Source organism: Ornithodoros turicata, unplaced genomic scaffold (genome assembly GCF_037126465.1).
Source record: "Ornithodoros turicata isolate Travis unplaced genomic scaffold, ASM3712646v1 Chromosome39, whole genome shotgun sequence".
Lineage (NCBI taxonomy): Eukaryota > Metazoa > Arthropoda > Arachnida > Ixodida > Argasidae > Ornithodoros > Ornithodoros turicata.
In genome coordinates this window covers 612655-630129 of record NW_026999369.1, presented here as the reverse complement: position 1 = coordinate 630129, position 17475 = coordinate 612655, and the positions used below count along the sequence as shown (strand labels likewise).

The following is a 17475-nucleotide window of genomic DNA, read 5'->3' as shown; positions in this document are numbered from 1 at the left end:
TTGCGTTCCGAAGCCGTGGTCCGCTCGAGTTTAGCGGTCTTGAGCGCGTCGTACTGGTTCGCTGCGGGTGGAGCGGAAAGGATGTCGACCACTTGGGCGGCAACGTCTTGCGGCAGTACGCTCACCACATGGCGAAATTTGGTCAGCTGTGATGTTATGCCCCCGGGAGCGAACTGACATTCCACCTGTAGGAACCATACGCCCGGATTGTGGCTCCAGAAGGGTGGCAGCCGCATGGCGTAGTGCTGGATTGACGACGGCACTGAGGCATCGTCGGAGGCGGAGGAAGTGGTAGGGGTTGGTGGCTTAGCCATGTACGCTGCAACGTCCGGGTCACCAAACTGTAGGGTACAGAAGGACCAGCAGACAAGGCGGAATGCGAAGTGTTTAATGTGGCAGCCAGGCAAACAACTGAGAGAATCGATGGTACACGCGCTCAATAAAAATCATGCGCGAGATACGCGTCGTGACGAAACGTCCATGGCGGCGCTCGTCGTCCATTTCCGTCGGCTGCTACACGTCTACAGGAGAAAATGCTTCTGTCTGTGACACACCGATGGAGATATCAAGGGCTGAATTAACCATGGAGATCATGTTACACAACGAGTAGCCTGAGAGCAACTTGTTAGTTTTCCAAAGTAACTTGATGACTTGTACTGTATTTCTTTAATTCGAAACCTTCGTTCTGCTAGACAACTTGTAAGGAGTTCAACCTGCCCAGGAACTTCATTGTGCTTGGTTCCACCACACTGTTGCTAGTATGAGGTGTTGCTACACATGTTGAAATGATCTAACGCGGTGCAAACGGACCAAACGACATACGCAGAAAATGTGAGACGAGAGATCAAGAAATTTATTACGCTGAATCTATTTTACATTAAATTGTTCTTCATTGGATCACGGGTGGCACCCTGTTGGTTGATTGTAGAGATACGTTCACTAAGCGCCCTCTCGCGACGACATCTATTGACATGGACCATTATTTCTTTCTTTTCTTCTTCTTTCCTCGGCAGCTAACAATGCGATAGCCCTTGCTTTTCGATGCATTTCCTGAAGTCTTTGACCCTGCCGAATTTTGTGGTGCCGCAGCAATTGTCGACGTAGCACTCGAATTCCATGTCGAAAAGAGCGAAGCCGAGTGTGACCGGGCTTGAAACAGCCTTTATCTTCTCGATCACAAATTGTACCTGTTGTGGAAAATTTCATGCACTGCCACTACAACCTGCGCACAAGACTACGGATGCGACATTTCACCAAAGATTGGTTGCCACTGACATCGATTATTGAATACGCGATGCCGATTGGAAAAAAAAAATTCGAATGACACAATGGGATCTTTCAAACGAGAACTTCACTGCATAACATGCCACTAGCCAACGGTTACCCTGAGTGATATACTTATCTCCTCTGCTTTATCGGCAAGTAGAGGTGTACATCTTTTTGTGATAAGTGACACATTTATGATAACTGCCATAAATGAACGTCCGTGCTGCGTTTTCTACAATAAGAAGTGACACATCTGTCATTCTGTGCATTACTTGGTATTGAGCTTGCTACGTAGTGAAGTTCTGATGCGTTCAAAAGAAGCGCAAACATTTAATGAACGGTATTTATGCTCGGGCAGTTTTGTACACTGCAACAAAACCCAGTTATTCAATGTTGCAGTGAGACTGCGGGAGAATGCCAAGTTATACCGATTGCACATAGCTCCAGAAAATGGCAGTGAATTTCATTTGGTTACTTGGAACTCAGAGACACCCTTGTCCTCGGCCTACATGATGACGTAAGAATGGACGCATAATGAAATCGCCACCACTTGCCCGTCTCCCAAATCTCATTGACATGCCACTATGAGAGGGTACTGCAACGTGACAGCGCCACACGTCATGAAATATGTAAAGTTTAACTATCTAGTTGACGGAGGAGTCACGTCTGTTACGTGGTCGATGCCGTCCGTCTTGGAGATCCCTGTTTGTGGCTTGTCAACACCATTGTGCTGGTGACCACTACAAACGATATTAGTTTATGCAACTCGTTATGGGGGCTCGATCAATCGGGGGGAACAATCAATCGAGAGTCGTCCTTGTAATGGCGCGCCATACTAGCGATAACGATGGGTGGCACTGTACCTGTCACGTCGCCGGCCACAAGGCAGGTGCGGGTCAGTGCGCGTGTAACGAGACGACATAATGCACCCTATCTTATTCTTACAACACCGAGCCTCACTCTAAGATCCATAAACTCACCTTAGTGGTCAACGAAGAATTTCTTTCGTAGATGTACCGGATTTTAAGTCTTTGGTCGCCAGCAATGAAAACATGTTCGGGATTCATATATTTGGAGACTACTTCGTTCTGACTGTCACGACATGTCTGCGGGAAGAAGCTTCATATTAATCAACCCGGAAGTGTTTCCTTGGTGCAGCGCTTTTTATCATTGCAATAGAGTTATGTGTTTGTGCATCCGAAGAGAAGTCAAGGCTTAAGTTTAGAATTCTGTAACGTATTATACAGTAACGTTGGGCATTTTTCGTATTTTTCTTGAGTTATATCATAAAGACAGCGCGTCATCATAAAGACAGGGCGTCTTTATTCACCCCTAAACCCTAAAATGACAAAAATGAAGTAATTCTCGCCACGAGATACCATAAGGCACTCGTTAATACTAATTCCATTCTCAAACGACACCTTAATATTCTTCATGATGACGATAAGTTGAAAGAAATACTCCCATCCCCTCCAAAGGTTGTTTTCCGCAGATCCAGTACCTTACGTGATATTCTCACTTCTTCTTGTATGACTCTGAACAAGCCTGGTTGTTATCCATGCGGTGGCGCGCGCTGCCAAACTTGTAAATTTATCCTACCATGTGCTATAGCACGAAGCACAGTTTCCGATTTTATTTTCAAAATACACCAATCCCTCCATTGTAATTCATCCAGTGTATGTTATTTAACATTCTGCCGCAAATGTAGTGTCCGATACATTGGAGAGACCTCTAAAACCATGAGAGAGAGATTCTACGGCCATAAATTCGATATTCGTAACAACCGCCAATCTCCAGTATCCATCCATTTCAACCTTCCTGACCATAACTTTGAAAATGACCTAAAATTATTATTTTTGAATCTCGATTTAGCACCGATATCAAACGTAGAAATAAGGAATCCTATCTAATAACCAAATTCAAATCCCTTCAATCCCATGGTCTAAATCTCAGCCCTGGATCCTTGTATCAATTAATTTAATTATTGATGCGTACACCGTGGTTTAGCTACTCAGAACATATCTGAATTGTATTTTTTTTTCCTTGAAACACATGGAGTCTACCTTCCATCCAGACAGTCCCACAGATTTGTTACACTTTTGGAGGTTGGCTTCCGCAATGATGCGTCACCATGACCTTTGTGTCCTTTATGAGAGGTTCCGCTTTTCTCCCCTCCCAACGCGTTGACCCCCAACATTCATGCAGTGATAAACTGGTAGCCTTCCAGTTGTATCTGTTTTGTTTTTCAGTATGTACCTCCCCCAATTTCCGTGGGGTCTGCTTATTGTAAACTTTCTCTCTCTCTGTATATATATATATATATATATATATATATTAGAAGCTTAGGAGGGCGGTTGACCACGAGAATGAAATAAGCAGGAAAAATCAGAAGACGACAAAGAGCTTACAGGAAAACACAAAGGGGAGTTTATTAAGACATATAGGGATAGGGGTCGACGTTTCGGCAGTCAGCGCTGCCTTCGACGGGACTGGGGTTTGGTGACAAGAACAAGCTTTATATATGGGAGAGGGTTATGTACAAGGGAAAGAGAGCAGCGCATGCGCTTTTGTCATGACTAACATAGGTTGGTGACTAAGTGAAAGGGGAATGACCGGGTCTGTGCAGCAGGACCTTGAGGAAATACCCGTGAGCCTGAAAAAGAGACAAAAGAGTGTATGTATTGTGCTGGATTAGGAATGCAGGTTGCGAATAGTAGAAAGGATTCCTGGATCTTCGTTTATCTGACACTGAAATTTATGAATGAGATAAGACTCGCGCTGTTCCCTGAGCCGCTGGGAAAGAAAGCCTGACTGCAGGATGAAAATAGATATATTGGTAATTGAGTGTCCTGGTTTACTGAAATGGCGCGACACTGGCAGATTAGGTTTCTTCGCGACGTCAGATTTGTGGTTATTGAATCGCGTTCTAAATGAAGTGGCTGTCTGTCCGATATACTGGGCGTTGCATTCATTACATTGAAGAAGATAGACAACATTGGAAGAATTACAGTTAAAGTCGCCATTAATGTTGACCCGATAATTTGAATTGGTGCTATCTGCAGAGTTAGCGGCTTGCATTGGTTTACAAATTTGGCATCTAGTTGCATTACAAGGGTGGCAACCAATGTTATTTTCTGGAAGTTTGTTAATTTTGGCATTTAGACAGACTAGTAAATGCCAAAATTAACAAACTTCCAGAAAATAACATTGGTTGCCACCCTTGTAATGCAACTAGATGCCAAATTTGTAAATCAATGCAAGCCGCTAACTCTGCAGATAGCACCAATTCAAATTATCGGGTCAACATTAATGGCGACTTTAACTGTAATTCTTCCAATGTTGTCTATCTTCTTCAATGTAATGAATGCAACGCCCAATATATCGGACAGACAGCTACTTCATTTAGAACGCGATTCAATAACCACAAATCTGACGTCGCGAAGAAACCTAATCTGCCAGTGTCGCGCCATTTCAGTAAACCAGGACACTCAATTACCAATATATCTATTTTCATCCTGCAGTCAGGCTTTCTTTCCCAGCGGCTCAGGGAACAGCGCGAGTCTTATCTCATTCATAAATTTCAGTGTCAGATAAACGAAGATCCAGGAATCCTTTCTACTATTCGCAACCTGCATTCCTAATCCAGCACAATACATACACTCTTTTGTCTCTTTTTCAGGCTCACGGGTATTTCCTCAAGGTCCTGCTGCACAGACCCGGTCATTCCCCTTTCACTTAGTCACCAACCTATGTTAGTCATGACAAAAGCGCATGCGCTTCTCACTTTCCCTTGTACATAACCCTCTCCCATATATAAAGCTTGTTCTTGTCACCAAACCCCAGTCCCGTCGAAGGCAGCGCTGACTGCCGAAACGTCGACCCCTATCCCTATATGTCTTAATAAACTCCCCTTTGTGTTTTCCTGTAAGCTCTTTGTCGTCTTCTGATTTTTCCTGCTTATATATATATATATATATATATATATATATATACTTGTATACGCGAACTTCACACCTTGTACCTGATGAAGCGTGATCCCCCACGCGAAAGCTTGTATATATTAAACTAAGGAAGCTTCAGTGTTGCTTTTTGTAGTGTGCTACATTTCTTATCGGACTTCACTTTCCCTGTTTCACTGAGATTGAGTTAAATCTAACAGAGGATATAAAATAGTGGCGGCTGATGAACGAGCTGCGACTTAATGTCTTCTCAGGAGGTGACGCTCTGGCGAACTTTGAGGTGTGATCCGGGTGGGGTAATGAAATTGCCCCCTGTCCAGCTGTACACGTCGCCCTCAGATCACTGCCGCTACACAGGCCATGACACGCTTCATAAGAGCCCGCCATCTATTACCGAGTAGTTACCATAAACTGAACGATTACTCTGACCGGCACAAAATTCAAAGGGCAAGTTTGGAATGCTTCAAAATAGATCCAAAACGAACGAGTGAACGCTGCTCATCGATGGTGCACAAGTGCAAGGGGTCAGCCATCTTTGATATGGCCTGATGACGTCACGCTTCCCGTCATGCCAACTTTCCGCCTCTCACTGCTTGTCTCGCCGTGGGAAAGAGCATGTGTGAAGCAATGTCGCGCACTGAGCAATTTCGATATTTTATCGTGATTTTAAGGCTACTTTTTGTCTGAGACCCGTACTTCCTCTCGACAAGTACCCCAGTTTATGGGCAGCCTATCAGGATTCCGTTTGCCATGTTGTCGTGTCTGAAGATGGTGATTGAACACCAAACGAATTCAGTTAGAATTACATCATGAGCAGACCGCGGATTTGCATGTTTTGCATGTTTCTCTCTGGGGCATGCAGAGCTTCGAACGCAATATATTTGTATGTTTTGAGGCCATATGAATGCATTAGTGCAGGTTTTAAAATGCATGTTTCGGACGTTAGTGCATGTTTGTAAGAATACTGCAACTTTGTGCATAAATGTGTTGTTCAACGACGCGCGGAAGGCTGCGTTCGCTACAGACGCACGCGAAACCAGCATTGGAGCCGACTCAGACTTGCACGTATCTTCAGTACGTATTCAAAATACAGTATTTTAAATACTTTTTCGGTATTTTGGTACTCTGCTCAATAGTTTTTTGCGACAAGTATTTTTTAAAGTATTCAAAATACTTTTTTCAGTATTTACTACTCAGTACTCAAAATACTTTTCTTCCCCGCCAAGACGTATCCAGCACTTCCAGACTTCCCCGTCGTGTCCAGATTTTCAGCTCAGTGGAACTTAACCCCCTTTCTTCTTTATTTTTTTGGGAATTCGCGCATCTGGTCGTTTGGTACAACAGGCTGGTCCCACGCTTGTCCTTGCTTGTCAATAGCCCGACCGCTTCGTCAGAAAACGATTCCTATTCATATTGCCAGATGAATCCCCAGGGGATTAGGTACAAGAGAATTCCAGCATTTATCTCCTTGATCACCAAAGCAATGTTGTTGAGAGGAGCTTTTCAGCATACAAGCTTATGCTTACAGAGTGATGTCAAAGTTCCAGCCTTGAAAACTTGGAGCAGTATAAAATAGAATAGAATAGAAATAGAAAGAAAAAACTGGAAACGTAAGTCGGACTGGTGCGACCATGTGTGGAGCAGTAAATCGTGGTTGGTATACAAGTACAGTCAAACCTCGCTTTACGAACACCCTTCGTTTCTCAGAAAATCGTTCGTAAATCGAGGTATTCGTAAATCGATGTCCGAGGAGTGCAGTGCACAAATACCTCACAAAAACACGGGAAATTGATTTGAATAAGTTTTATTTTTGAAAATACTGCGTAATTGTGCTTTGCACCATACTTTTTGCAGGGTCTATCCTGTTTAGAAGAGATGACAGAAGTCTGACACTTGACTCATCTACCCGGTCCTCAAAGTACCGTATGGCGCGCGGATGAGACTGTTTCCAACGGCAAATATTACGTTTGTCACCGACTGTCAGGACTGAACGCCTTATCTCGGAACGGCAAGATGTTTCCATCTCGGAGACCTGGTCCAAACTCACAACCCTTCAGCTGTAAACGCCCGAATTATTCTTTCAGGAAATGATTAATCATGTTTGTGGAACGTAGCGACGTTGGGACATTGTATGTTTGACCTTGGCAGCATGTACTGAGGAACTTTCATTGTCCTTCGGTCCATTGGCCTGTCCTCTGTACGTTCATAACGCCCGTTCGTATATCGAGGTCAGAATGGCTTGGCTGCTTTGGGTCCGTTCCCTAATAATCCGTTCATAGTTCGGATATCGAGGGTTCATAAAACGTGGTCAGACTGTAGTTGACGGTAGTGTAACGTTCGTTCTTGTAGTTATTGTTGATGTTGTAAATGTAGCGTGTACGCTGCAGTTCTGTAAAACACGCATGAAAATAAACCGTGCGCATACTGCATATTTCTGCACTTTTCGCCGCATTTGCTGCATGTTTAATGATTGCTTTGCCACTTTAGCTGGATGTTTTATGCTTGCATATTTCGTCGTTTCTTGCTGCATGTTTAGTCGCGTATTTTCTCATTTTTTGCTGCATGATTGCATGCGTATTTAGTGGGTTTTTTGTGCATATAATTCCGCGGTCTGATCATGAATGTGCTCTTTTTATAAAAAAAACTTCAGCAAGTGACACGGTTCTAGTCAACTATAATACGGCTTGACATTGTTATGCCCCCTCATTCGTTGTAAACCTGAAGGTGCGAACCTTTGTGACACATATACATGTTAATTTAAAAAAAAAAAAGCGCAAGCTCGTCCGCACTCTGCCTCGCTTTCAATAACATATTTTCACTTTTCAACTTCTATGTGCAATAAAACAAAATGTTTCTAACCTCTTCGTAGTCGAGAAGAATAAATTGGGAAGGCATCCCGACTTTACTGTCATAGTCTGTGACGGCGCCGTGCAGATTTTTCGTCCACCTGAACAGACCGACTCCCATGGTAAAAGACAGCATCATGGTTGCTGTCCCGGTGTTCATTGCCAGCATCAGGTCTACGACCGATGACTGCAAGGAGACAACAATTGACCTCCCAATTTACCCCATCCGAGTTAGGGTCTGTTAATGTCATGCACTCTTGACGTGCGAGTCTTACCATGTCAGGCTTCCCAATTCTCAGTGGGTTCTCCCACATCGTCCCGCCGGCAATGCCATTAGTTTCTTTGCTATCCCAAGATGAAATGTGCGTTCGTAGAATGATCACGTTGGATCCGGCACTACAATATAACACACAGTGAAATTCATTACAGTAGATAGACCGAAAGGGATATTACACTGCATAAACAACATTTGCATAGACAGACACTGAGATGGCTCAGCCATAAAAATGAAAGACCGAATGAGCATTAAACACACTGTGGAGAGGCGCTACAGTAACGTTACACACTTCAATTTCAATAATTCCGCTTTTCATTTTCACTAAACCACGTTTTCATTTTACTATGCGAGCTCGAGATTTTTCTGTTGCAACCAGCCTAATTAACAAAATGAAAGGCCCTGGCGGCACGATTTCGATTCCGAAGTCTTAAACCCAGAGAGGAATACATATTCTTGTAGAACTTTTTTTTTCTTTTTTCTTTTTTGCGATGGGTTGATCTCGCAAAAGGCGTGACTGAAAATTAACAGGAAAAACGGTGGATTCAAGCTTCATTTCCGGGGATCCCTAAAGTCTCCCTTGTCGCCGTTTTCTCTACCTGCCATCGAGGGTCCCTAGGGTCTAGTGGGCTTCAAGAGGTCCTCCCTATCGACTCTCGAAGCGCACCCTACAGTAGTGCATTCCGCTGCCGTCCCTCCACTGAAGGGCGTTCTGGACCTCTCTTGTCCGTCAGAATGGAGGCCCCTGCCAAAGAGTTCAGTAGCAGTTGCACCGCTTACTCCCTCCCGTTCCTGTACACTCTAAAAGCAGCGCTTCTCTGCACAGCACACTCCTAAACAACCACCATCACGAATGACAGCGTCCTCTTTCTTCATTCGATGAAAACAGGGGGTGTACACAATTTTCGCGCCAATTATGAACAACAACAACAACAACTTTATTTTGACTTTGGAGAGTGGGGAGGTTCGTCGCCAGAGGCGATACTCTACCCCATTGCTGGTGGGAATGTGGGGAATAAAATGTGTGGGTGCTCGACTTGAGCCAGAGAAGGAGACAACGGGTTCGGCCAGTGCGGCACCAGAGAGAATGTTTATTATTCGGAACGCGGGCTCCAGAAGCGGGAGCGTGCTGTAGTCAGCACTTCGTTGTCTCTTGGATTACGGCGCACTACAAACCACCCTCCCCCTCGGGGAACTGGAAGGATGGTCCGGAGCAAAGGAGCCCAGGAAACGGATTTTTTAGGGCGCGGAGCGGGGGTCACTGGGCCTGATGGAAGACGCTTGTCGAGAGCCTGAACGGAGGGTGCGTCGATGAAGGCTGGCTTGGTGCGGTCTATGGACACAGTTTCCGGCTTCCCGTTGAGGTCGGAGCTTGGTGCCGTGGTCAAGTAGAACGTGGTGTCGGAGGTCGACAAGCAGGCCGAAATGTCCAAGAAAATCAGCTCCGATAATGGCTTGATCGGTGGCAGCCACTTTGAAAATCCACGGGAAAGTACGGCGGAGGCCGATGTCAAGCGTGTGGGATCGCTCTCCGAATACGGGGATGCCGGTGTCGTTTACGGCAACGAGGTGATACGTAGGTGGTCTGAGCTTGTCCGAAAAAGTTGCCGGTAGTATGCTGACCTGAGCCCTGGTGTCGACAAGAAAGCGTTTCCGGGAAACCAAGTCCAATACGTAAAAGAGGCGGCAGGGAGATTGAAGGGACGCGGACGCCGGCTCTAGCGGTCCCCCGGCTGGTTTCCCGGCCACGGGCAGGGTGGGGTGCAGTTACGAGCGTGTGCCCCGTACGACCAATGGTACCAGGAAAAGGTGGTCGGGTTCGGAGCGACTGGCGAAGGTGTCGGATGCCTGCGGCGGCTGTTGTCCGTACGAACCGAGCGGGAGCGTGGGAGCCTTCCGTCGCGACGAGGGAAGGGGGGGGGACGCAGCGGGGGCGGGCTGGAACTGGCGCAAAGAAGCCACTGCCTCCGCCAAGGACTGAATGTCCGCCCTCAAGAGTGAATGTTCCGAGGCGGGGACGTCTGGAAAACGGCGGGGACGCTAGATTCCGCTGGATGGTGGTGAAAGGCAGAGTGGTGTGAGGCGACTGCGCAAACAGGCGGCGGTGCCACCTCCATTATCTTGTCAGCGTGTAGTGAGAGTTCCGAAAGCGAAAGGTTGGTGGCCGTAGCAAGAATCATTAGTACTGTGGTAGGGTGTCGCTGGAGGAACAATTCCTTGAGTAAGCGTTCGTCGAAAAACGAGGCTCGGTCGCCTAGCAGGCCTTGAAGATGCCGTAGGAACTGCGATGGGCGAAGGTCGCACAGGTCTTCAACAGCCAGCAATTGTTGGTATCTGCGTCGTTCGGAGGCCATAGTACGCTCAATAAGCGCAGATTTGAGGGTGCCATACGGTGTTTCGCCCATAGGGGCCGTAAGGACGTCCGCGACGTCGGAAGCGACCTCTGGTGGGAGGACGGATACGACGTGCCTGAATTTCGTAGGTTGTGTGGAGATCTCGGCGAGCTGAAATTGGCATTCTACCTGCAAGAACCACTCTGAGGGGTTGGCGGGCCAGAATGCAGAGAATCAGACCGCGACGAAATTGACGTGCGGCGCCGGGGCTGGGGCGTCGGTGCCACCTTGGGAGTTCATGTAGATGTGGGAGCTCGACGGGAGCCAAAGAAGGAGACAACCGGTTTGGCCAGTGTGGCACCAGAGACAATGTTTATTATTCGGAGCGCGGGCTCCAGAAGCGGGAGCGTGCTGTAGTCAGCACTTCGTTGTCTCTTGCATTATGGCGTCAGCTGGACTCTCGCCCCTTCTCCCTACCGAAATTGCTTGGTCCCTGGCCCAATCCAGCCCAGCAACGCTCTGCGCTCAAAGCTATTTTGACATTTCTGGACACCAATTATGAACAAAAACGCCGTACGCCTCCCGTTTTCAAAAAAAATTAGGAAAAACAACGATGCCACTCGCTATGATGGTTACCTTGAAGTCATTGCAGGCAGAGTGGTTAGAATCCTTGACGATGTCCATTTCAAAAGCAAACAGTACATATTACTCGAACCCAAACAACGACAACAACAACTGTTCTGAAGCAATTAAATGTAAAATCGCCAGTTATCCAAAATTTCTGGAAAACCAGTTGATTCTTCGCGTTTGCACATCTCCAGTTTTAGAGAAAAACAAGGTCAAAAAGTGAAATTTAATTCCTTTTGGGGGACTGCATGTTTTGTGATAACGATTAGACTCTATAGGGATTGCATACACGGAAGTTCATGCGAAGTTTAGGGCTACTTATAGCTCTGAGTAGTACCTTTTGGGTAAAGGAACTAAAATGGGGAATACATTATACCAAACTTAATCGTTTGTCATCCCAGGGAAAATAGAGAAGGATCCCGGCAGGGATGAGCATCACTACATTTCTTGAGTAGTTCAGTATAACTACAGAATACTTTGCTAAAAGAGCTATTTAAATACTCTGCATAAATGCGTTTCAATATGAGTATTTAAATACAAAATATAAATACATTATTTAAACACCATAGCTACTACCATAAATACTGTGAGGAAGACGTCATCTGGAATTAGATAAATAGTGATGGTCATCACAAAAATTCGCAAGGAACATTTTCAACGCCATCAGATTACCTGGTTCATCATTTTGTGTTTTCCCTGTGTAGACGTGCTGGGGTAGCCAGTTCGACCTTGTCGTAACTCACATCCTAATGTTTAACGCGAGGCGTTCTTTATCTACGAGCACCGAAAAAGTGGTACGCGTTCTAACCTCGTAAAAAACAAAGAAGAAGAGCGCAGTACGCACTTCTTCACAATCGCACCCGATTGCCTGCGGCGCCCGCACCGCGCGTACACGGAGCAGTAGTAGGGACTCACACATTCCCACATTCGCACCCTCACCAATACAGAACCAATTTCGAAGTAGGGGGCTGCAGTGGCGCTGACGTCAATGACAGCGTTGTAAACTGTTTATAAAACCCGATCTAGATGTACGCGTTGTGTCAGGTCAGATGGAGCCTCGCAAGCGGCCACCACCCACCGAAGAGGAGGTTTTTGACCGGAAACGACGACAGGAAAAGACCATGTCTGTGTGTCGCTTCAATGCACCGTTCTGGCCCATGAGATAAACTCGGTGGTGCCGGCGCAGTTGCATCTTTGTAATCAGAGTGAGCTGCATTCTCAGTTGCGATGTCGCTGTCAGGCATATTAACAAAATCTGGCTCTTCTTGCACGTGACGTCGTGTGTCTTCATACACGATGCTTCGGATATCATTGAGAACCAGCGAAGTGATTTCTGCAAAGTTTTTCTTTTTCACATCAACATCACCATCATCGGCAAGGAACAAAATAACTTATTTGTTAGATTATCATGACGATTTTAATATCACAAGTTCTAGAAGACTGCATCTTCTAGGTATTTTCTTTTCGGCTGTAGAATTAGATTTGCAAATGAGAACACCACTTCACAGGTGCTGATGAAGAAAGGCCTGCATTAGATTTGGTGAAGATGCTTCGTCCAACGAGGTAGTCCGCAAAAACAGTAAAAAACGCGCAGGCACATAAGTCACTATCTTGCGTATCTGGGAGTACTTACGGAAATAAATACCCGAAAACTGGTTTATAAATATAATTATTAATAAACTTTCACGTCTGCATTTGACTACAAAATATAAAAACATGTATTTATATTTTAAAAGCTATTTTAATTAGATCTTTAAATCTTTAATTACAACCCATTCCTAGTTTCGGATATTCGCGGAACTAAATAGGAGTTGAGTCATCGGTCTTCAGCAACGCCTGTGCTTGTTTCGGAGGACATCAGAAAGTAGCCAAAGCCATTTGCGCAAAATTACTGCAGACATTCAGCTGCCGTAAACTCCTACTAGTGACAATGGTTACGGAGCTAACCCCCCCCAAAAAAGAAAAGTCATTTTGGGGCAAATCTGGACAGAGCGAAAACCAAAACAAAATTTCATGCTAGGAGGGAAACCGAAAATATCTTTTCGGGTTTCAGTTCGAAAGGAAAACTGAACTATTTGGCCGTCAAGGGTACGTAACGCAGGACCCTAAGTGCGCAATACATGACATCCAGCGGTGTTTGGGTAGGCAACTCCAGAACTCTCACATCACAACAATGTGCCAGATCACAAGACTGGCTCCTTTTTTTGTCACGTGCTAGGACCCTGTAATCTTTATTTCTCTCTGTTGGAAATAATAACGGGGATTGTTTGTGCTGCCATCAATTCACCATACACCATGTGAAAGTGTACCGGTTCGAACCGTTTTCTGTGAACCGGAACGAAAACCGGAACGAAATACCTCTTTGTTCTCATTGCACTTTGTGCACACTCAAAATCCACAACACTGGGTTCCACTCTCATGAATGTCTGAAATTGTAATGTAAAGGCAAGTTCTTGTTGCTTACTGCAACTTTCCTTACTATGCTAACCGCAATTCGTTGATGTACACAGGCGAAGACATCGTCGAACTATCTTTCTTAAGGGTGTGACTCGGCTAAACGAAGGCAAAATGCACGGAGTTAAACCTGTCCTAATGTCTGTTCTCGGGACTACGCGGGACCTGGATAAGTGAACTTCGTATAAACGGGGTAATTGAAGTTTAGGAAACTGCACGCTCTAAGTGGTCCCCACTGCACTCGTTTTTTTTTTCTTTATGTTAGGGTGAATAGTTCTCCTGAATGTATTTCAGTTAATGGGGGAACTAAAACCCGACAATTTCTTCTCGCGGTGCGCAATTGAAGACGCCGTGAAGACGAGGTTCACTCATTGCATAATTCGCGGTTTGTGCGGAAAGAAGACCGAAGTTTGCTCTTTCCCCTCTCTTCTTGGTGTCAAGAGGCGCAGAGTAAGTGCCCAATCATAGTGGGAAATCGTCTGCGGAGCCCAATGGGAGGCCACCACATATTTTCGGGCTTCTTAAGAGAGAGAGAAAAGGGGCAGCATGAATTGCACGTTCGTCCTGTAATCACCAACGATAGATGTCATTCCTTTTGTATTGCTCTCAGTGTAACGGAATCTTGCACTCTCTTATGGTCTTGTGTGTGTGTGTGTGTGTATGTGTGTGTGTGTATTGGTTCCAAAAAGACACCAACCACGAATGACGACATGAGCGACTGCCATCTCCCAAGTGACAGACTTTACTGACCTAAACAAGTTTAAAAACCTTTGACAAATGTCATATTGTACACAAAGGTTTAATAGCGACGGAAAATTCGCGTTTTTAGCCAAATCGACGCCGCAGAGGGGTGAAACTCGGGACTAACCGATCCAGGTACACACGGCCCACCCCGCGTTCACTTTCGGAGAACTTGCTGCTTTTTGCATGGGTCGCTGATCTGCACCTGTATTTTGCTGTTGAAATCATGGATGAAGGAAACAATACAGACAACGACCTGCAAACTAAACCAAACGACTTTTGTTCTGTGCCACAACGCGACTATGCGCGCTGAGGGGACAGCCAGTTTGTCTTTCCACGTTTTCTTCTTTCCACACGTGGAACACCGCCTACTTTGACGCATCCTCGGAAGAGATGGATTGGGCGACGCAAAATCTGCAAACCTGTTACATCAGCAATGCTTATGTGTGTATGGCAGAGCTCTTGGAGCGGTACTGCATACATATCTGATGAACGTTGTTTTTCTTTTCTTTTTTTCTGAAGCACACTTCTGTGCAACTCATGTCAGGAAGGGAAGCAAAACCTAGACTAGGCAAAACAGAACAATATTTTTCTTGAGTAGCCATTATGTGCAATAAAGTGCAAGGGATAGCGCGAAAACGTATACCAAGTCAGTTTTGTAGCTGTGCATTTGAATCAGCGCGTCAAATCGCTTGGGAAAGAATGCATTAAGAATACGACGTTTCGTTAAGGTTTCCCAAAAACATACGCATCAGTGACACACGGATGTGGCAACATTACCATGTAAATTCTAAACTACATTCGTACACGCGCTACACACTTAGAATATCTTATCTGTAAGAGAGCATCAGCACATATATCGTGTGCTTGCATGTCTCTGACATTCCTGCAGCGGATGACACTGCCTGCTTGCTATTTAGGCCTCGCAACCGGTAAACGTGAAATTCACTTTCACGAAGTGTGGTTGATTAAACACGCCCGAACTTCGCAAATAATACGCGACAACTATAGCCTTCTCTTTGGACAACTCGGTTACCGCTGCCAGAAATACATGAGCAGCGTTTAATACTCGTTCGCCTTCAACGCATCGAGAATCAGCATTGCAGTTCAGCAATCTCAAAATCGAAACTAAGTGACAACCTGGATACGTCCGCCATGTTGGAGTTAAGATGCGCCACCTACAGGTCATCGAAAACTCGAATACAACGTCAAGTCGAAACTTAAGCCTGCTACGTGTTCTCAAGATCTCCGCGGGAGAAAGGAAGCCCTTTTGATCGGTACGAATGGGCACGTACAATGCGACAGCGCATCATTAAGGCCGGCCCGCGTAGTGCGTTTTTCTTGCGTAAGAGCTGAGTTCTCACGCACAGCGCGAAATTTTGTACGTCGCAGCTGCTCGTAGCGCGTGATCCACTGCGGGTGCGTTTTCTTATTCAACCCTTGCAACACCGAGTGCCTTGAAGTGGGCGAAAAGTAGCCAGGGTTGCGGAAATGAGGTCATAACTCTGCGGCGAAAAATGGTCAGATTTCACGGTGGTAACAACTCGTCTCGACTCCGTTCCAAAGCAGGGCAATCCAGGGTTATGACGTCAGACACACGCGCGTGTGACCTTGTCGTCTGCTACGCACGACAGTTGGTCTTCTTTTGCTTGGTCATAACCGAGTTTTGAAAGCTTTTCGTTTAGGAAAATTTTCCAATGTTATCTCTGTCACCTGTTGGAAGATTACTACCAAGGTAGAAGGTTGAATCAGAAATGTAGTGCACTTTCAAAGAGTGCACAGCGTACCCGCGTCTGCATTAAATAAGGCTTGTTTTTTTTATTCAACAGGAATTGCAAGTATTTTGCAATACTGTAGGCTAGGTCATCCAGCATGTGGTTCTTATTCATACCGTATGATTATTTTTGAGGGCCGTGATATTCCGCTTGCGAAATTCCTGATCTCACAGAAATTCACGGCCTCGAAACATAGATCATGCCCGATTGCTTGGTACGATGGCATTCCGTGTTTAAAAAGCGGATATTGTTGATATTGTCTTCGATATCACTCGAAGTTGTTTTAGCGAATGAAAGCCAGATTTTAACGACCTTTATGCTTAGCAGGGCGGACGCGCCGGCACTGCATGTTGGTTAGTTTATTATCAGATTAGTTCAAGTTGGGTGTTTGCATTCTTTATCCAGGTTAGTCCGAGTTCGCGGTTTGCAATTTCGCTGGTGTGACTGTATTTTCGGCTGCCTATTTTCAATCGGAGGACCGCAAAACATTTATGTCCACCAGTTTAACAGACATACCGACCACTGACATTTTCTAGCGGACCAAAATCCTTTATATAATTATTGCAGAATTGTTACAGCAAATGAAGGTCATAGGGTTGTGTGTCGCGGATTTCTTCAACGTAATCCGCCATGTGGGATTAGGAGGCAAAGACACTTCGGGGGCACAGTCTGGTGCTGGCGAGAATGTCTCGGCACCCCTCCCCACAAAAGAGAAAAAAAAACGTGCCTTGACCTAACCTGAGCTAACCTCACCGAGGTGCGTTAACCTAACCTAACTTGACGCTTCCTACATTTCACAGGATGGCAACTACCAAATCCGTTAGGCCCAGCAAGGCCGCGGTTGTCCTGCTCTAGAAGTGCTTGAGGTTGTGTTATTCGAACGGATATAAAAAAAGGTTCTAGACGACACTATGTTATTATTTTATATTTTTAGTTTCCATATATGACCCTCTTTCATTCGCATAATCGATATTTAGCTTTCAAACGCTTTCACTAATTTTTAAAACCCAGAAGTCCGGATAACGAACTACACTTTCGAGATATTCTCGAGGAATGCAGGCTTGACCACCAGGTGTACATGCAAGTTTTACTGAGGATTGCTGGCCACACAGCAAGTAACAAACACCTAAGCAAGCAACAAGAGTAACAGCAGCAAGTAACATCACCTAAGTGCTAATAGCGAACGATTTCATCCCGAAT

General features: G+C 45.5%; 1 protein-coding gene across 1 annotated transcript in view; it reads right to left on the bottom strand.

Moving 5' to 3' along the window:
• Window positions 1–993: 993 nt before the first annotated feature.
• The window catches only part of LOC135374020 (uncharacterized), a 131170-nt gene continuing 114688 nt past the window's right edge, over window positions 994–17475 (bottom strand). The window contains exons 6-9 of the mRNA XM_064607040.1: window positions 8347–8467; window positions 8085–8258; window positions 2247–2372; window positions 994–1187 (exon numbers count right to left, since the gene is read on the bottom strand). Of these exons, the coding sequence (XP_064463110.1) occupies window positions 1014–1187; window positions 2247–2372; window positions 8085–8258; window positions 8347–8467 (595 nt within the window). The 3' untranslated portion in view covers window positions 994–1013. The remainder of the gene's footprint in view (window positions 1188–2246; window positions 2373–8084; window positions 8259–8346; window positions 8468–17475) is intronic.